The sequence below is a fragment of the Dromiciops gliroides genome, chromosome 4 (genome assembly GCF_019393635.1).
Source record: "Dromiciops gliroides isolate mDroGli1 chromosome 4, mDroGli1.pri, whole genome shotgun sequence".
Classification (NCBI taxonomy): Eukaryota; Metazoa; Chordata; class Mammalia; order Microbiotheria; family Microbiotheriidae; genus Dromiciops; species Dromiciops gliroides.
In genome coordinates this window covers 391647637-391669026 of record NC_057864.1, presented here as the reverse complement: position 1 = coordinate 391669026, position 21390 = coordinate 391647637, and the positions used below count along the sequence as shown (strand labels likewise).

Below are 21390 nucleotides of genomic sequence, written 5' to 3'. Positions count from 1 at the left end.
CAAGTGCTGATCTCTACACAATTCACTGGCCTAACTGAGGGCAGCTAGGTGGGGCAGTGGTTAAAGCACCAGCCCTGGATTCAGGAGGACTTGAGTTCAAATCTGGCCTCAGACACTTGACACCCTAGGCAAGTCACTTAACCTTCATTGCCCCGCCAAGTAAATAAATGAATGAATGGATAGATAGATAGATAGATAGACAGACAGACAGACAGACAATTCACTGGGCTAACTGATCCCAGAAGCAAAAATGACAAATGTTCCACTGGCCTGAAAGATCCCATTTTCAAAGGCAGCCTCTAAAGTCTGCAGATATTAGTCTACTGAGCAGTCAAGTTAACATTAATCCAAGAGTAGCCTTAGGGAAATAGTGGCAGGAGTCACTGTGACATTTTCCAAATTGTAAAATAAAGCATATATTTATCAAGTTTCTGGCAGCAGTGTGACAGGAACAGAAATGTTCTTAATGCAGTGAGGCAAGAGGAGATGACAGTAGTAGTAATGGACGTGAAACACTTGTAAGAAGACTTTTTTCATTGGGGATCGCATGTGTCACAGCACTGCATGCAATTTTCATATAGCAGTCATAGTGTTTGTAGTACTTAGTAATAGACACTATATAACACTTTATGGTTCGCAAAATTCTTTACAAATATTATCTCATTGTATTCTTACAAGAACCATGAGAGATGAGTGTTATTATCATCCTCATTCTATAGAAGAAGAAACTGGGGCAGACAGTGACTTGCCCACGCAACTATTAAATGTCTGAGGCCAGATATGAACTCAGGACTTCCTGACTCCAAGTTCAGGACTCTATACACCTATCCATATGTACTTTGTTTGATTTCAGTAAGAGGTACTTTTTTTAAATGATTTTTTTTTCAAAAATAGATCCTAGTTTTATTTATTAATTCAAGGTTTTTACTTTCTTTTTTCCTTTTACTTCTGTTAATCTCTTTGTTGATTTTCAGAATTTCTATTGAGGATCAGTGATAAAGAATGCTACCAATCTTTTGACATTCAAGATGCAGAATAAAAGATACATTATTAAATGTGACCAATGTGAACATTTGTTTTGCTTGACTATGGTTTTAAGTTTTTAAGACTCAGGACATGGAAGTCATAATAACTAAGCTAGGTCCAATGAGAAAATGCATATCTCTCCATTCTTTGTAGAAGTAATGGGCCTGTATACAGGTGTGGAACCAGAAAGTTCTGGTTAATGGGAAAGTGGTAGATTCTACTTAGCACAGACCAAGTGCCTAGATTCTTGATCGAGACCAAGGGCAAGGAAAGCTTGAAAGAGACTAGATCCCGCTTCTCCAAGGCCCAGTGAACATTAGATTAGAGTCTCTTATACCAGGGGATGTAAGTTATTTTTAATTTTCTAAATAAATCCTAAAGGATGAAGTGTATGAAATAAATGCTTTTTATTTTAATTTTAGTGACCCTGTTTTAACACCTGCAACCTGATGTTAAAATTTTTAATATAAAAGGTTTAGAGTTGACTTTAGGCTATGTATATTGCTACTTATAAAAGTAGAAAGATCCAAAGTGAAATGTTAATGTAATTGAAATAGGTTTTTCCTTTGGTTTTGTTTCTAACTGGAAGGGTGAGTGATGTCACTTTAAAACACATGAATAGCCACATACATACATTCATGCATCTGTACATAGACATATATGTGTCTGTATATAGCATATATTTATTTATGTACATATTATCTCCTGCACTAGAATGTAAGTTCCTTGAGGACAAGGATCTATTGGTTTTGGTTTCTATTTGTATCAAGAGTGCTTATCACAATGCCTGACACATAATAAGCACTTAATAAATACATATTTGATGGATTGTTGATTAAATTTACCAACCTAAAATATATTTTAAAATAATTAAGCAGTCAGCATAATCCCATCAAGGTCAAGTAAGCTAGGGAAAAGGCCTTCAAAATCATGTTGTCTAACTCTTTCATTTAATATATGAGAAAAATGCAGCCCGAATATATAAAGTGACTTAATCAAGGTCACTCAGTTCATTAGTGACAGGTCCAGGGCTTGGTCTCCTTATCTGAGTCCAATTTCCTTCCCAAATATTTTTTTGCCTTTTCTATGGACAGTAAATTTTGTTAAATTTGCAACAAATACCTTTGAAATCAAATTCTCCTCTGGTTCCTCTTCAATCTTCATGTCCATTTCTAAGCAGCCAGAAAGTTGGATTACGAATTCCTCAAGTTTCCTGCTGTTCTTAGCTGCTTGGTTCTTGCTTTCTTCATTTTCTTTTAAACACTTTCTAACCAGCAAATAACAAATACATCAAGATTAACAATCATGAAATGCAATGTTTCTGAAGCAAAATTGAGAATCGTAAACACTTCTGTAGATGCCAGTTTATTGTTCTCGTGGGAGCTTCAATAAGAATGCTCTTTACCAAAAAATTGTTAGGGTTAGGGACCAACTTTTTTTTAAGCTAGCAAAGTACATGTTTTGATTAGAGGCTACAACCCATTGTGAAGCCAGAAAGAACAAAAATAATTCCATACATGCATTCTCTTTCCTTAGGCTTTGTAACAAAATGATTCTCACAAGTACCTTCCTCCATCACTTATTCCTTTTATTGTGGGAACTTGCAACCTGGCATGTTGTGGGAGAACTTCTGACCTGGCTTGGGAGGGCTAACTCACTCAAAGAATTGGAAGCTCATAGCGAATCTTGTAAAAATAAAAAGATTTATTAGGAGAGAGGGATATATGGCCAGGAGACAGAGTCACTATGGAGACTGTCTCACTGAGTAAAAAAAGAGCTGGTCTCCTTATATGTTTCAAAACAACTGGGGAGGGGATTACAAAACAACTGGGAAGGTAAACAACTGGGAGTGCCTGGAGTTTGAATAATGGGCAATCAGCATCCATCCATATTTTGTATATCATCTTTGTTCCTTGCAATGTACCATTCCTGAGGTGGGAGACCTTGGGAAAGTTTATGGATTCGTGGCAGGTTAGGGTCTTTGTGTTTCTTAGCGTCCTGCATCCCACTATGCCATGATCAGGCACAAAATCTGTACTGTATTCAAGTTCAGTGATATACAGTGTAGATTTAAAACATTTTTAAAATAAACTACCCATTATTGAGCAGCTATAACATCATAGGCCCTAAAATAATGCATGTTTTCTCATCTTAGCAGCCTATAATTTGCCTCTGTCCTTTTGACTAGAGGCTAGAGGGAAGAGTATAGAATTCCACCCAAATCTTCCCTTTAAAGAGGCCCAAGAAGCTCAATCAACTCTTCATTTTCTACCAGTTGCCCTTCTTGGTTTCGCTCTATCATCATCATCATGTCCCTGCCTTGTACCCTATGTTCCATCTTTTCTCTTACTTTTGTGTGCAGTCCTTCCCCCCATTAAGATTTAGCTTCTTGAGAACAGGGATTTTCTTTCTTCTTAGTTCTATCTCCAGCACTAAGCACAGTGCTTGGCACATAGTAGATGCTTAATAAATGTTTCTTTTATTATTTAATTGCAGAATTTAAAATTGGAAGAGAACTCAAAAACCACCTAAATTCAACTTCCTCATTTTGCAAATGAGGAAAATTAAGATCCCAACAGATAAAGTGACTTCCCTATGATTACACAGAGCTGAAGTAAGAACCCCTCCCCTATTAAAAATAGTTTAAAATAAACTGTTTAATTTTTTTACATATTGTATGCTGACTTTTTTCAACTTTTTATTTTCATTGCATTAGCAACAAATACTTTGGGTGGGTAAGGGGGAAACTGCTTCTTTGTATAAGAAGAGAGAGATGTTTTGCACTGGTAGGAATAAATATACAATTAAGATTTCTGTAGCTGGAGAAATGGCAGCAGGTGGCAAAGTGGATAGAGTACTTGGAGTTAGGAAGAGTCATTTTCATGAGTTTGAATCTGGTCTTAGACACTTCCTAGCTGTATTACCCTGAGCAACGTCACTAAACCCCATTTACCCAAATTCCTCATCTGTAAAATGAGTTGGAGAAGGAAATGAAACCACTCCAAGAAAACCCCCAATGGTCACAAATAGTAGGACACTATTGAAATGGACTGAACAACACATATGAAATATATAGTAAAAGCAGAAGTGTAGGCTAAAGCATGGAGGACAATCACCTTTTCTCATCACTCATTTTTTGGTTCTTGGCCAAACGTCATTTAAAATTCATATATAAGAAGACTATGAGAGCAACGTAGGCTTCCAAGTACCTCCAGTCTCCATCTAATGCTGTGCATTGTTGTTTTGAGGTTTTGTTGTGGGGAAGGAGGGAGTGGGGAGGCATAGCCCCTGATTTTGGTATAGAGAACTGGATCACCACAAGGGGTTAAAGCAAGTTGCAATAAATTTCAAAACCCTAAATCAGATAATTGCCTGGGACAACAGACTTTGAATCAGAACTAAAAACAGGTAGTTTAAACACATAATCACAAACACACACACACACACACCCACACACAACACACACACACAACACTTTTAGCCTGGGTCTTGTTGGCTGACTTTTTTGGCTACCCTTAGCTAAGTTCAATGGTTCATAATTTCAGCTATAGACTAAAGAACTATTCACTTATCATTGTTGGGAGAGACATTTTCTAGACACTAAACTTTAGTCAATTTGTGCCAAGAAACTTAAGAGATGGCATGGACAACTGAATAATTAAATTACAATCATAACTAAGAATGTGGCACTTTAATAGTAGCAAAGTACTTTACAACACATTTGTTCTTCACAATAGCCCTGAGAAATAGCACAGAAGCAGAGGCAAGATTAATGACTATGAGACCATAGATGTTTAGCTCAATGAAGAAGAGAGACCCAATAGCCATCAGAGAGCAGAAGAAAGCATGATCACAAGAGGTCATCAGCATCTCTATAGCATCACATCATCCTAGACAGTCCCATATAAGTATGTGTCTTCCATGCATGTGTCCTAAGCATACAAGTTTTTAACATGTGTTCCTTCATGTATGTTCCCTGGATGTATGCCTTCCATTTATATTACCTGTTCACATGTGTATACCTGTATGTGTTCTCCCCCACTGGTGGCATGGCAACTCATCTGGAGAATATATCTTACATGTCAGTTAGGTCATTGTTCAAAGTCTCTCTCGATGTGAAAGGATAAGGAATGGAGGCAGACAATCATCTCATCTGGACATTGTCTCTGTGCCTCTCCCACCCTCTCATCCATGTGAGAGAATGGAAGGGCTTGAAAACTGAGAAGCTCCTGAGCTATCTGGTAGTTTGAGGCCAAATAACTAACCCTGATTTCTAGCCTTGCCTTCACAACTGAAATGAAAACCTCATCACTAAGTAGAGAAAGATCTCTAAGAAGGAACCCAAGCCACTGGATCAGGAAGAAAAGTCCAAGAAAAGACTATGCTGAGAAGATTAGTTACCTGAAAAGGTACCGTTCTCTTTATCTGTTTTGTGTCATGCACTTCTTGGCAGGCTGGTGGAGCTTATAGACCCCTTCTCAGAATAATGTTCTTAAATAAATAAAAATAAAATACATAGTATTCCAAAGGAAATCAGTGATATTGAAATGGGTTTTATTTGTCCTTTTGTTTTTACATTCAAAATAAAAAACAAACAAAAGAAATAGTTATCGATATTTTTTTAACAAGCTGTGGCTATGTGACTCTAGGCAAGTCACCTAACTCATAGACTAGAAACAACCTCTCAGATTGTAAATTTGAGGACCGTTACAGATCTACAGTAAGAGAGGGGGTTTTCCTGTAAAGACAAAATTATACCTCTTTCCCCTCAAAATACATGGAAACTGCAAGGTTTTAAAACAACCACTGAAGGGGGAAATGTTTTAACTTATAAGAAGTTGTTACCACTTACAGGAGCAGAAATCTGCAGTCTTTAATCCTACTGGAACCCAGTCCACACAATTGTTTTTTTCCTAGCTATATACCTTCCAGCATCCCTATGTGTATCATCTTTCCCAATCATAATACAAGCTCCTTAAGCACAAAGACTGCCTTCCTTTCCTCCTGGTATTTGTGCTTGTATTAGTGCTTAGCTAAATACCTGGTACCTAGTAAGTGCTTAATAAATGTTTTATCATTGAATCAATCAAGAAGTATTTATTTAAACACCTACTATGTGCCAGGCACTCTGCTAGGTGCTAGTGACACAAGAAAAAGGGGAAAAAAACACTGTCCCTTCCCTCAAGGAGCTAACATTTTAATAGGAGAGACAACAGGCAAGAACTAGACAAGTATATGAGATCCATACAATGTAAATGGAAGGTTATGCCACAGTGAGGGGGGCCAGGAAAAGCTTCTTGGAGAAAGTGGGATTGGAGCTGTCTTTAAAGAAACCAAGGAAGCCAGAAGATGGGGGGGTTAGGAGGAAAAGCATTCTGGACATGGGGCCAATGGCAAGGATATTTCAATATTCCCATGTTTCCAGAAGAAAGGTCGTCTTGGGCCATTTCTTCACTGAAAGGAATGTTTCCTTCTAGTTGCAAAGAGAACAATCAAGTTTAATGCCTGGAAATGAGAGTAGCTAGACCAAAGTCCCAATCAACTACAAGTCTTCAAGAAGCATAAAGATGGGCCAGCCAAACAAAATCCTTCAAGCTCACATGAGCCTGCACTCCAATATGGAGTTTTCATTTCCGAATTTCCGATGGCCATTTCTAATACTCTAAAAGGCCATTAAGAAGCACTTTAATGGTAAAATGGACTCATTACAGTAATTGGTACCCACTTTTTACAGACAGTAGATGGTAATCATGATTACTGCTTTCCCTCTTTACCATGTTTATTTTTTCCTACAAAACTCTTCTACTGTGCTCCATGTGAAATAAACCTTATAATTATATGTCCTCAAAAATATCTCATATTTCTATTTAGAAAAATGTAGAAGAATAAAATATTAGCTTTGCTATGAGTCATTTAGCTGTTCTTTTGTGAGCTTATAAGAACTATATTCATTCTTTGGGACTCGAGAGAGTCCCACACATACCCCCCACCCAAGATACTCTATTTTCATCCTCAGCTACTCATCAGAAAGTGCCTAAAAATTATGCACGGTAAGGTTAAAAACCTGGAAAGAGTTGAGGCCAAACTACATATTCTTTATTTATTTATTTATATTTTTTTTTTTGGTGAGGCAATTGGGGTTACGTGGGTCACACAGCTAGTGTCAAGTGTCTGAGGCTGGATTTGAACTCAGGTGCTTCTGAATCCAGGGCCAGTACTCTATCACTGCACCACCTAGCTGCCCCTACATATTTCTTTATAAAAGCAGGACTCTGAAACAAAGTTGACCTAGATGGGGAGCCATCTCTGAAATAATTTCTCCTCAAAGGTTCAATTATTTGCCTTTTCCCCCTTCCACTCATTTGCATGGGAAATCATCTACTAGGCCAGTTTCAACCCTTTCCAGGGTTTGGTCCCCTCCCCTATACTTAATATCTTATGATCTCAATCTTACTTTCACCTCCCAAAAAAAGGATTTACAAACTCTGGCTCTCTGTATTTTTAGTTAATTTACTAAAAATAACAATGGCTAGCACATATAACACTTTAGGTTTTAAAAGTGCCTTACACATACTAATTTCATCTCATCCTCATAAGCCTAGAGGAAGGTGCTATCACTTTCCCCTTCTACAGATAAAGAAATTGAGCAAAAGAGAGGTTCAGTGACTTGCCCAAGGTCACATAGCTAGTGTCTGAGATCAAATTTAAACTCTTGTCTCCTAATTCCAAGTATAGGTCTTTATCTACTTCACCACCTAGTGGCCTCAAAAAGTCTTTACTGCAATTTGTGGGGGGAAGGGTCTTTTTTAAATGCTTACATGTTTCAATCCTTATCTAGCTAGCTTTTCCCTTTTACAAAACATCACAAATTCAGTTCAGGGTCAGTTACTAGCCTTTCAGAATTCAATGGGCTTGAATGGACCCTGCTTACGAACAGGTTCTAAATGATGAGTGCACCCCATTGTCAATATCAGAAAAGTGGTCATTTTTCTCACAATTATTCTACACTTTTCATGTTTGGAAGGCATGTAGTACAAGGATTACTATTCCTATAAATCATCCAACAAACATTTATTAAGTGCCTGCTATGTGCCACATACTGTGTTAGACACTAGAAATAAAAAAGACAAATGTTATGGGTAAGGAAGCTAAAGCATCCAGGGGAATTACTTGATTTGCCTAGAATTGCTTTAGTAGCAAGAAAATGGAGGAGCAGCTAGGTGGCACAGTGAATAAAGAATCAGCCCTGTATTCAGGAGAACCTGAGTTCAAATCCAGCCGCAGATGCTTGACACTAACTAGCTGTGTGACCCTGGCCAAGTCACTTAACCCTCATTACCCCAGGGGGGAAAAGAAGAAGAAGAATATGGCCAAATTAATTCTCCTTGTTCTAAATCCAGTCCTTCTTCCACTATACCATGATGCCTTAAGAAATATACCAAAACTGTATAACCTATATCAGATTACTTGCTATCTTGGGGTGGGGGGAGGAAAGAAAGGGAGGAAGAAAAATTTGTAACTCGAAGTCTTATGAAAATGAATGTTGAGGTGCAGCTAGGTGGCGCAGTGGATAAAGCACCAGCCCTGGATTCAGGAGGACCTGAGTTCAAATACGGCCTCAGATACATGACACTTACTAGCTGTGTGACCCTGGGCAAGTAACTTAACCCTCGTTGCCCTGCCCCCAAAAGAATTTCTGTGGAAAATTAATGTTTAAAACCATCTTTACATGTAATTGGGGGAAAAAATAACATACTATTAGGTAAGAAAAGAAAAGAAAAAGGAAACATACCAGAGTATATGCTGGATCATGACACATCTCTCTGAAAGGGTTTATAAATGAATGTTGTCCTCCACCTATATCTTTGACTCCACAATTTAAATTATTGCTCTAAGCAGAAGTTTCAACATTTAGATCTGATATTTAATGCAATGCTCATTCCATTTTGAATGATACTAAAGATCATTATATTTGTTGAGGTTATTGTTGGCATGTAGGAAGAAAGGACTTGTAAATTTTTTACAGGATTAATACAAAATATTTGGATCAAAAGACATTTGAAAATTGAATTGCAAGGCCAGAAAAAGGTGAGATGCCCATCACATGACTTTTGTCCTTCAGGCTGTGGTCTGGTGGCTTAATATCAAATGATATGACATTTTATTTTCACCTTGCTTACTTTAATTTAGCTTCTAAGTCAGTGATTTTCTTCTTCAAATTCCTGGTTTTCTCTGGGTTGCAGCATTAAGCTGTTATTTCTGTTCTCATTTTGGACGAGGCAAGTGCTGCAGATTCTTTCTCTATCTCTGAACCCTGTCTCTCAATGACATGAGAAAGGAGAAGACATGTCTTGCATTGTTTTTTTATAAATCTCCATTTCAGCCTTCAATTCTTGCATGAGACTTCTTTAGAAAACATCTTAGACCGAAGATCCAGAAGCTACCAAGAAACAAAGAAGTAAAAAAAGAAGAAACTGAGCAACTTAGCACTTGAATTTAAGAAACCTGATATTGTAGTATCATCAATTGACCTATATTTATATTATTCTCTAACTATCAGACTGCCATTCTGAACTGAATCGTCGTCTATATCTGAATATTAAATACCCAAAGAGAAAAATGATATCTAAATAAATTTCATTTATTCAGACCTTCCCTTAAAGCACTTAAGCAACTTCTTGAGTTTATTTTTATTCTCTCTCAAAACACATTTGTGGGTATATCTTTGCAATTGTGTACCCATTTTCAAATCTATATGCATATTAATATTGCTACATACTGCTTTGTTAAAATTGAAATTAGAAACAAAGAATTCATGCTGTTTGTGATTTCCTAAGTATAAATAGCTCTACACACCCACACCACACACACCACACACACACACACACACCCACACACACACAACTATTTACCATACAAATTACTGTATCCTTGTTTTCTTTCTGGTAAAAAAAAAATGTAAATGAGGAAGAGAAAACAACAACCAGAATCAAAGGAAAGCCTCTACAAAGTTTATACTAAGAACAAATTTTACAGTACTCTGAAACACTAAGACAGTGAGATTCTGAACAATGTCCTGGTGAGGCCATGATCCCAGTACATAATATACAAGCGCTTTCTGAACCTAGAAGGAGATATCCTCCTAGGATATCTCTTTTCAACCATCTGGGCAACAACTTCATTTGTCATACTCCAGTTCATTTAATCATCTGGCAGCCTTGCAGTCACAGTGAGTTACCCCCCCAGATCATTCCTATGAACTTGAAGGGTAGCGAGGTGGTACAATGGATAAAGTGCTGGGCCTGAAGTTAAGATGACCAAGTTCAAATCTGACCTCGACACTTACTAGCTATGGGACCCTAGATAAGTCACTTAACCTCTGTTTCAGTTTCTTCATCTATAAAATGGACTGAAGTTGTTGTTTGTCTTCCATTGTCAAAGAGGACCATGATATCTGGGTAATGTCATGACTGGATTTAAGTGAGGGAGGGCTGTGCAAAGTCATCAGCCTCACTCCTGCAGAGCCATCTGGGTCAAGTGGCAAGATATGTATGCATGTATGTATGTATGTATGTATGTATGTATGTATGTGTGTATGTATATGTGTATATGTGTATATGTATTCTTTGATATATGAAGAATACCTATCTCTTAAGGAAAATTTCATTGCAATCACTATAGCTAATCCATTAGGAGGTGGTATTAAGACATTTGCTTTACCCAAGCCTAGATAATGGTATTTGCTACCTGCTGTCCTGTTACTATTTACTTCTCCTTTGCTACAGAGGAAGTAAGGGTCTTTCTCAATAGTATATATGGTTAATTGTTATTTACAAGAACTGAGTCAACACAATTAAATTAAGAATGAAAAAAAGAGGGGCAGCTAGAAGGCGCGTGGATAAAGCACTGGCCCTGGATTCAGGAATACCGGAGTTCAAATCCAGCCTCAGACACCTTAACACTTACTAACAATTACTAGTTGTGTGACCCTGGGCAAGTCACTTAACCCCAATTGCCTCACAAAAAAAAAAAAAAAACAACAAGAAAAAAAAAGAATGACAAAAAGAGAGACCTTACTTCAGACTGAACACATTCAAATTTGACCAGAGAAGCAGCAAGTTCACTGAGGGCATTTTCTGCAGTTTTACGATAGTGGTTTAAATTGCTCACGAGTGACCGGGACATCCAAAAGATGATCCTGGAGAGGTCTCCACCTAAAAAAAGCTAAAGCAGAAAAGTGTGCCAAACAATACTTTCCTCCTCAGAGAGTCAATGCCACATAAAGATTCAGAATCTTTTTTTATATTCCAAATGAGTCATGTCATGTGCTTCTCACATTCTATTATTCCCATTTTCCTGAAAGCTAAAAGAGATCCTAATGTCTTTTCAAATCAAATGAAAACTTCAAGTTATATCTTTTAGGGCATTGCTTCAATGGATTACTTTTTGATTCCCCAATGAAATCATAATTTCACTATTATTCTGCCTCATGTCCTACATGCTAGTCAAGCAAATAAAGACTAGATAAAGCATATAAAAATGTGGTGAAACAGATAGTCAACCTTGGAGTCAGGAAGACATGGATTCAAAGTACCACCTCTTGCACATACTGGCTGGGTGATCCTAGGCAAGACGGTCAACGTCTTGGTGATCTATCCAGCTCTTTAAGTTACTGATTGCAGAGAATGCCAATCTAAATTGATTAAGGGTATTTCCTCACCAGGGAACTCCCTTTACCAGTGAAATGCCAGCTCCCTAAATCAGTTGCTTGTATTTGGACGTCCAGTACTTAGCTCAGTACCTGGCACATAGTAAGTGCTTAATAAATGCTTGTTATCTTGATAGAAATGTAAAACTATTATTATTATTATTATTAAATCTGCTTACATTTTTATTATCTGTGACCCACTAAGCCTTCATGTGGAGCATTCCCCTAATCCTACCTTCATTCTTCCTTTCCACGTCCCTTCTGTCCTTCAAAACATTGCTAAGGAGTACCTTCCTCCATGGAGGCTTCTCAGAGTAGATCAATAAAAAGCCCACATGCCCTCAGATTGGCTCACAGAATCACAGAGTAGAAAGGACACCTAAGAATTCATCAAATCTGGCTCATATGTGAAACAAGGATCCCCTTTACAATGTCCCACCAAACAAGCACCCAGATGAACCACTACCTTCTAAAGCATTCCATTTTGGGACTTCTAATTGTTAAGTAGTTTTTGTCCTGACATAAAGCCTAAATCTCTCTCTGATATTTCCACTTATTGCCTCCTGGTTCTGCTCACTGGAATCAAGCAGAACAGTCCAATCCCTCTTTTTATAAAATAACATTTCAAATACCAGAAGACAGTAAAGTAGACCCTAAGTGTTCTACATGCTAACTATCCCCATTTGAATCAACCAATGCCCCTATGTTGTGATCTTAAGAGCCCTCACTATGCTATTTATCCTTTTCTAGAAATTTTCTAGCTTTCTCAATGTCCTTCCTAAAATGTGGCAGCCCAATACTTGAGATACAGATTGACCGGAATGACTAGGACAGAACACAGTAGGTCTATCATCTTACTCATTCTACCTCTCAATGAAGTCTAAGAGAACATGAATTATTATTAGCTGCCATGTCTCAGTGTTATATTGAGCTTCTGATCAATTAAAATACCTTGATCTTTTCCACATGAACTATGCCTCTCCTGTCTTATGCTTGTGAAGTTCATTTTTTTAGCCCAAGTGTACAATTTTATGCCCCTGCTCAATTGACTTCTCCCCAGACCAGTTGATGAAATTACAGAAAAAGGAACAGGTAAAAGGGACAATGCAATTTCTAGGTCTTAAAATGAATTAAGGGACAGAAAAAATAAAATGCCATTCAAAACAACTACAGAACATACAAAATATCTAGGAGTCTACCTACCAAGAAACATATAAGAATTATATGAATACCAAATTGTTTTCAAAGTCTGACAAAGAAAAGAAATAGCAAAATCTCCAAGATGTAGAAAATAGGTTTACTGGGCAGCTAGGTGGCGCAGTGGATAGAGCACCTGCCCTATATTCAGAAGGACTTGAGTTCAAATGCGGCCTCAGACACATGAAACTTCCTAGCTGTGTGACCCTGGTCAAGTCACTTAACCCCTTATTGCTCTGCAAAAAAAGAAAAAGAAAAAAAAGGAAATAGGTTTATTGAGAGGAGGGCCTATCTCACAATAAAGCTAGTCTCAGGCAGGGGGTAGGACCTGAAAGACCCCAAGCCTGGGGCTAGACAGGGTTTTTATACCCCTACAGGGCTTCAATGCTTTATATCCTAATATTTTTGGACAAACTACTCCCACATATACAACAGATAAAACACTCATGTACAGAAAGACAGAAATCATGAACTAGTGTAGGATGCAGTCCCTTGTCCCAAGTCACTGTTGTAGACCCATATCTTCTTGACTTCCTCCAATCTTTAATGCTGATTGGTCCAATCTGATCAGGAGGTACTATCAAAATACAATCTTAGTCTCAGAAGTTACTATCCTAGTCTCTTGGTCTTTTATTCGTGTCTTGGTCACTTTCTCTGAATCTGATTGAGATCCTTCATCTTAGAAGATACTATTTTGGGAGCCTTGGTTAACCACAAGTTACGACAATGAACACAGTAAAAGGGACTTAGTTATGCTGATTCCTGACGAACACATCACAGAATTCACTTAAACCACTAAGAAATATTTTAGAGTACATTAAGAATAATTGCATAATATTGTGCCCTATACTATAGTATTATTAACTAAAGAGAACAGAGGAACACTTCAAAATGAGTAAATCACCATTTGTTGTCTATTATACTGATTACTAACACAGTTAAATCACATATTTAACGGGTGGGGAATATCTCACTCACAAACTACAAAACACTCTCTTGCATGTTCTACTGCCTTCTGAGGAAATAGAGAAATACCAATTCATCAAGCCAGGTTTCCCACATTCTTTGGAGAAAAAAAGAGAAACACCATTCTACATGGAACTGGTCTCCTTGACTTCAGGGGAAGTTGAAATGCCATTCTATTAGATCCATCCCTAATCCCCTTCCCTAAAAGGACTCCAGCCTGAAAACAAATCTCAAGGGATATGAATAATCTATCTGAACACATTCCTCATTGATTAAGAAATTCTACCATTATTTAAATATCTCTTCTGATCAATATCATAATTCCTTATAGCAAAAGCAACTGTTTCTTCCCAAAGGGTCCCTCTCCCCCACAAGTCAAGTAGCAAGCATTTATTAAGCACCTACTGTGTGCCAAGCATAAGGTATAGAAGGAAAGGTTTAAAAAAAACAGTTCCTATTCTAAAAGAACTAATGAGGGAGACAGTATGCAAACAACTATCTATGAACAAGATATATACACAAGATTCACTGGAGAAAATCAACCAAGGGAGGGAAAGTGTTTGCATTAAGAGGGATCAAGAAAGGCTTCTTGGGGCAGCTAGGTGGTGCAGTGGATAGAGCACTGGCCCTGGATTCAGGAGTACTTGAGTTCAAATCCAGCCTCAGACACTTAACACTTACTAGCTGTGTGACCCTAGGCAAGTCACTTAACCCCAATTGCCTCACCAAAAAAGAAAGGAAGGAAGGAAGGAAGAAAGAAAGAGGCTTCTTGTGGAAGGTAGTGAGGCTTGAAGGAAGTCAGGGAAGTTAGGATATGGAGATGAGTGGGGGAGAGAGTTCCAAACGTGGTGGGCAGCAAGTGAAAATGCCAGGAGTCAGGAAATGGAGCTTCTGGTGTTTAGCTCATTACTACAAGACAAGAATTACACCCCCTCATATCAAGCCAGAATGATACTCCCTCTTCGCCTACGCAATCCTACGATCAATCCCCAACAAACTAGGATTCCTGTTCTTCTTTCATAACTCTTTCACCACACTGTCTATAGGATATATAGGATCATAGAGCCAAAATATGAGTTCTTAAACTAATGTCCCCATAGTTGGATTGCAAGGGGTCTGTGAACCTGGATCAGGAATAAACATTAGCATTCTCTTCAATTGTTTAAAAACTTTATTCTGAAAAGGGGTCCATAGACTTCATCAGACTGCCAAAGGGGTCTGTGACATTTTAAAAGGTTAAGAATTGATGATACAAAACTCAAAGGGATCTCAGAGGCCATCCAGGTCCTACTTCCTCATTTTCCAGATAAGGAAACTGAGGCCCAGAGAACCAAAGTGACTTCCCTAAAGTCACACAGGTATTATGTGGAAAATGGAATTGAACCTACAATTGATCATCAAAAAATATTACTGTTAATATCACTAAGATTATAACATGTTTAACATAAGATGAAATGATAGTATGGTGGGGGAAAGGTATACATGAAAAAATACTACTACTTTGTAGGATAATGATGCTGTTCACAATCAAAAAGATTCAGTACAGAACCTTTAGGGTAATGACCCTAAGATTCACATGACAAAACCTTGTGGTGGGATAGTATATTAAGAGTCTTCTTGGGGGCAGCTAGGTGGCACAATGGATAAAGCACTGGCCCTGGATTCAGGAGGACCTGAGTTCAAATCCAGCTGTGTGATCCTGGGCAAGTCATTTAACTCTCATTGCCCCACGAAACAACAACAACAAAACAAAAACAAAAACAAAAACTCATCTTTCTAACTACTTAATAGAGTATTCCTGTTATCATCAAAGTGACCAGCTGGCTGACTTAGAAGTCAAAGATTGTCTCATGAATAATGAATTACCCAAGGTCTAGTTTACTATCCTATTTTAAAACCTATTTACTCCCATTCTATTGAATTGACCTCAATAAGTATTTATTAGACCCCTATCAAGTACAAAGCACTCTGGACTACATCTCCCCAAACTCCTGCTTTTGTCAAGAATCACTCCTCTGCTTAGACACTCAAAACCACACCCAATACATTTCAGTATAGTTTGGTCTTTTATGAAACATGCTCCTCCAAAAGGTAATTCATTGAGGGGCTGCTAGGTGGCACAGTGGATAAACCACCAGCCCTGGATTCAGGAGGACCTGAGTTCAAATCCAGCATCAGACATTTGACACTTAGTAGCTGTGTGACCTTGGTCAAAGTCACTTAACCCTCATTGTCCTGGGGGGGAAAGGCAATACAATAATCCAAGACAATACCAAAGGTCTAATGATGAAGCATACTATCCATCTCCAAAGAAAGAACTGATAGTGATTGAACAGAGACTAAAGCACACTATTTTCCACTTCATTTCTTAGATTTTTTTCTTTTATTTGAGTTTTCTTATACAAAATGACTAATATGGTAATGTTTTACATAATTGCACATGTATAACCTCTATCTGATTGCTTACTGCCTCGGGGAGAGGGGAAAGGGAAGGAGAGAAGGAGGGATAGAATTTGGAACTCAAAACTTTAAGTAGAAATGTTTATTATCTTTAAAAGGTGATTGGTTTTTTCTGGGTCTGAAGATACTCTGATAAAGTGGGATTTCCTAGATTATCTACAAGTTATTTAGGGGAAATACCAGTAAAACCTGCTTTGGGATAGCACCGTGACTCAGCAGCTGAAACTTCTACCTGGAAGTCATGAAAGCAAAAGTCACCTGACAGTCCTCTAACTTTCCAGTGGGAGTTGTCATGGCCACTATGTTTCAATGTACAAAGCCCCCAAACAAATCTCTCAATGAGCTTAGTGACTATTTACAATTGTTATTCAGAAGACATTCAAAGAGGGTGGCAAGTATGTAATCTTGCACAGAAAATATACACAATTTAACTAATTCTTCCACAAAGTAGCCACATCCATTCTACCTCACTCAATGGCCAAAGAGGACCTTTTATTCCTACCCTAACCACTATGGCAGCCTTTTCTAAAATAGGTCATACTCTTGTAGATCTCTTGGGGGTGGTTTGAAAAGCAGTCTTTTTTGACTGACAGTTTTTCCCAAAAAATTCAACAGGAAAATCTATTCTTTAAGACTACAAATATTGCTTTAGAGGCTTAACTTGCTAGAGATAAAAAGATAGTAGCCATCCTCCTACTCTCTTATATGTCTTTTTTTTTTTTTGCAGGGCAGTGGGGCTTAAGTGACTTGCCCAAGGTCACACAGCTAGTAAGTGTCAAGTGTCTGAGGCCGGATTTGAACTCAGGAACTCCTGAATCCAGGGCCGGTGGCTTTATCCACTGCGCCGCCTAGCCGCCCCTCTTATATGTCTTCTTCATCATCATCAGTTTAAAAATAAAAAGCATTAATTCAGCATCTATGTGAGTAAGGTGCTAATTGTGCAATATAAATCAGAAGTAACCCCTTCTTTCCACACTAGAAGAAGGTAAGGTCTTTAAAAGCAGGTAACAGGGTAGAACATGTTTCTGCATAAGACAGTGGGGGAAGGGGGCTGTCCTGAGAAACTTGGGAAGAAAGGTGTCACAGAGAATGGGCATTTGAGCTGAGTTTTTTCAAATGAAATCAACAAGGGGGCAGCTAGGTGGTACAGTGGATGAAGCACCTGCCCTGGATTCAGGAGGACCTGAGTTCAAATCTGGCCTCAGACACTTGACACTTACTGGCTTTGTGACCCTGGGCAAGTCACTTAACCCTCATTGCCCCACCCAAAAATTTTAAAATCAAATCAAATCAACAAGTATTTCTTAAGTACATACTACATTCCAAGCATTGTGCTGAGCACCAGGAACACAAATACAATCAGAAAGAAAGATAGTCACCATCTTGTAGAGGCTTACATTTTAATAGGGGAAGACAATAAAGAAAAGGTATTAAAAAGTGGGATCTTCAGGACATGGCAGAAAACGTTGAGACCCTGAGAGTCAAGAATGGCACCTGAAGAGGAATAAAGATGTGGCTATGACCGGTGTAGGTGTTTTCCTTGAGATAAAGGTTCTGGGGAAAAACCAGCCACTCCAAAGGAAATGGCTACATGGGGCATGAGGTTTATTTCCAATGTGAGAAGTCCAGGGATGAAGAGAACTTCCAGGGTGAGGAGGGTTCTGTGGCACAACAGAAAGTCCAGAGGTCCAGGAATGGCACTTGTGAGGAATGAAGACATGACTTACGTGGGCACTTTTGAAGTTTTGAAGGAAATGGGCCTCAAAGGTGAGGAGAGAGTGCCTTCCAGGTGCGGGAGACAGTCAGTGTCAAGACACATAGGCAGGAGATAGAAAGTATAAGGAACAAAAGGAAGTGTCACTCAGGCTAGATCACAGAGTAGGGGAAGGAGAATATATGGGGAGAAAGATAGGTCATGGACACATTTCTTTAAAAGCCAAAGAGATTTTGCATTTGGTCATGAGAAGGACCTTAATGGACGGAGCCAAGATGGTGGAGGAAAGACATTAAATGCACAGAGCTCCTGATACAATTACCTCAAAAACAGCAATAAAAGAACCCCTGGAGCAGAAAAACCCACAAAAATATGGGCTGAGATTATTTTCCAGCCATAGACAGATTAAAGGCGGCCATGCTGAGTTATCGGTAGAGTCTAACCCCGCGATCATGCCAACAGAGACCCCAGGTATGCCCCACCAGAGGAACTTAACCCATGAGCCTCCGAATCAGCTGCAGCACCAGTGTCTCCTGGAACTAAGCTTGCTGTCGGGTAAGAGGGCTGAACAGCTGGCCAGGGGGAAAGTACAGGGGTGTCAGCAGGACCTAGGGAGGAATTTAGCTGTTCCCCCCCCCCCCCCGCCGCCAAACAGGGAACCAGGAAGAAATGCTGAGTGTCAGGAGGCCCAGGTCGGGGAGGGGTGCAGGCTCATAGAAGCTAAGAATCACACCACATATAGTTTTGCTGGTTGGTTGTTTAGTAAGTAGGCTTGAGGTTATCTTCAGACCAGAGAACAGGCCAGGTAAGAGAAAAACCTACCCTCCCTCAAACCAAAACACCTGGGACCCTCTGAAGCTGGGGACAGTAGTATAACCTAGAAGCAGGGCCCCGCATTGGGGAGTTAAAAGAGAAGTACCTTAAAAAACCAAACATTTTATTTGAACCTAAAGAGAGTAGGGAGCAATTCAAGTTTATTGAGTAGGAAGGGCTATATGGTCAGACCCATACTTTAGGAAAATAACTTTACCAGCAGTATGAAGGACAGGTTGCAGTTAGAAAAGCCTTCAAGTAGGGAAACCAATTAGGAGGCTATTATAATAGTCTAGGCAAGAAGTGATGGGAGCCTAAACTGTGGTAGAGGTGTGAGAATTGGAGCGCCACCAACCTACTGAGAAAAACATTGGGCAGCTCTGCCCTGAGGAGAAAGCATGAGGTGACCTTTATGGGGTTTCAAAGGTCGGTTTGGAGTCCAGAAGTTATGTCTACAGCCTGTGGGTCTTGTCTATCAATGCTATCAGCCAATTAGCTTGGAGCTGTGTATGTAGGAAGAGTTTTCTTGGTTTTTCCATTGGAGGTGGCTGAAGGAGCAGCTGCAGGTGCAGGGAGCAAGGTTTATTGCTTTCTTTCTCCACGTGTTTCTCTTTGCTAACCCCTAATATACTTTAATAAATGCTTAATGCCCAAAGACTGGTGCTAAAGCTTCTAATTTAAGGTGACCACACAGTAGATTTTTTCAACATCACAGTTAGAATTTTAGGCTCTACAGCTGCCTTCTGAGCAGAGAGAAGTAGATAAATACAAGAGACGTTATCTAGAAAAAGATTTGGCAGCTGATTAGAAATCTATGCTGAGGGAGAATAAGGAGAATAATGCCAAGGTTGCAAGCTTGACTGACTAGAAAAATGACAATAACTTTGATAGAAATAGGAAAGTTTGGGAAAGTGGCAAGTTTGGGGGAAAGGGCAGTAAGTTCTGTTTTAAACATGTTGAGTTGGAGATATCTAAGGGACACTCAGTTTGTGATGATTAATTACCAGTTGGAAATGGATTACTGTAGGGGGGCAGCTAGGTGGCACAGTGGATAAAGCACCAGCCCTGGATTGACGAGGACCTGAGTTCAAATCTGATCTCAGATACTTGACACTAGTTGTGTGACCCTGGGCAAGTCATTTAATCCCCATTTTCCTGGAAAAAAAAGGAGGGGGGAAGGAAATGGATTACTGCAGTCAGAAAAAAGACTAAGGCTAGATATACAGATGTGGGAGTCATATCCATTCTCCATGCTATCTATACTCTTAGCAATCTCCTCCACAGAGAAGATTCTGCTCTTGAAACAATGGGCTCTAATAAATGAGCTTATCTTTCCCAGAAGCAGGCCTCCAAGACACTTCCCAGCTATCTCCACACCATACTCCCCTTAGCTTCTTTCTAACTCCTCTTTCCCCACTAGAATGTAAGTTTCTCAAGGGTAAAAACTATTATTTGGTTTGTATTAGGCTTAGCATAGGGCCTGTGCTTAATAAATGCTTTATTTCTCTAACTAGCAATCATCTGAATTGAGATGATAATTATAAGGATCAAATGAGATAATATTTGTAAAGTACTTAGCACAATGCCTAGTTTAATAGTGCTTAATAAATGTTTATTCTCTTCCCTTGTAATTAAACCCATGCAAGTTGATGAGGTCACCAAATGAGAGAATACAGAGTAGAGAAGATGAAGAATTAAATTGATTTCCTTCCAGGAACTTCCAAGCAGAAACGGATAATACTGGTGGTAAACACATCTTAAAACACTAGTTGCTTAAATGAGTACATATCATCAAATACAATTCATTGACCTCATACATCTGGCACAAGCATCAAACCTACATAAAGTTAGTTAAACAAAGTCTCTGCCCCTGAGTAACAGCACTCATGCTACAACCACAAAAACTTCCATTCAAAAATGTCTTCTCTGTATTTTCCCAATAAGAGGAGCATTGTTAATTAATGATGATGTCACCCATTAGTTCCTGGATCAGTTGAAGAACAATTAAAATGTATTTTGTGGCCACCATGATTCTTTTAAGGATAGAAAAGCTGATGGATCAAAGTTATCCTACAATATAGCTTCCTGTGGTTTTGTGGAGAATCAAACCAATATAAAAACTTGGCCAGTTTTACAAAGAAGAAACCAGCTGGCTGCTGAATATGAAAAGCCTATCAATTACCTTAAAGAAATTCAGCTTCCATTCTTTAATAAAATTTAATGCTGTTAACATTTTCCTGAGAATAATTTGTTTGATCTAGACTTGAAATTGTTTTCTAATCTTAAATTGTTTCCTATCAGCAACTTGGTTCATTGGTAAAAGCAGTGTTGGGGAGTAGAAAGAGTGTCTGAGTTTTAATCCCAGCTTTGCATTTTACTCCCTCTACATACATGGGAAAGTCACTTAATCATTCTAGAGCTCAATTACCTTATCTGTAAAATGAAGACATTGGATTCACCCAAGTCTAAATCAATGATCTTTTGCTCCTAACAAAGTGAAGGAGGA

The 21390-nt window shown here is 38.7% G+C and overlaps 1 protein-coding gene across 1 annotated transcript in view; it reads right to left on the bottom strand.

Annotated features, from left to right (window-relative positions):
• CCDC170 (coiled-coil domain containing 170) overlaps window positions 1-21390 on the bottom strand; it is a 112324-nt gene that overhangs the window by 74440 nt on the left and 16494 nt on the right. The window contains 7 exon segments of the mRNA XM_043963117.1: window positions 2149-2293; window positions 9207-9330; window positions 9333-9389; window positions 9392-9421; window positions 9424-9466; window positions 11104-11187; window positions 11189-11234. Of these exon segments, the coding sequence (XP_043819052.1) occupies window positions 2149-2293; window positions 9207-9330; window positions 9333-9389; window positions 9392-9421; window positions 9424-9466; window positions 11104-11187; window positions 11189-11234 (529 nt within the window).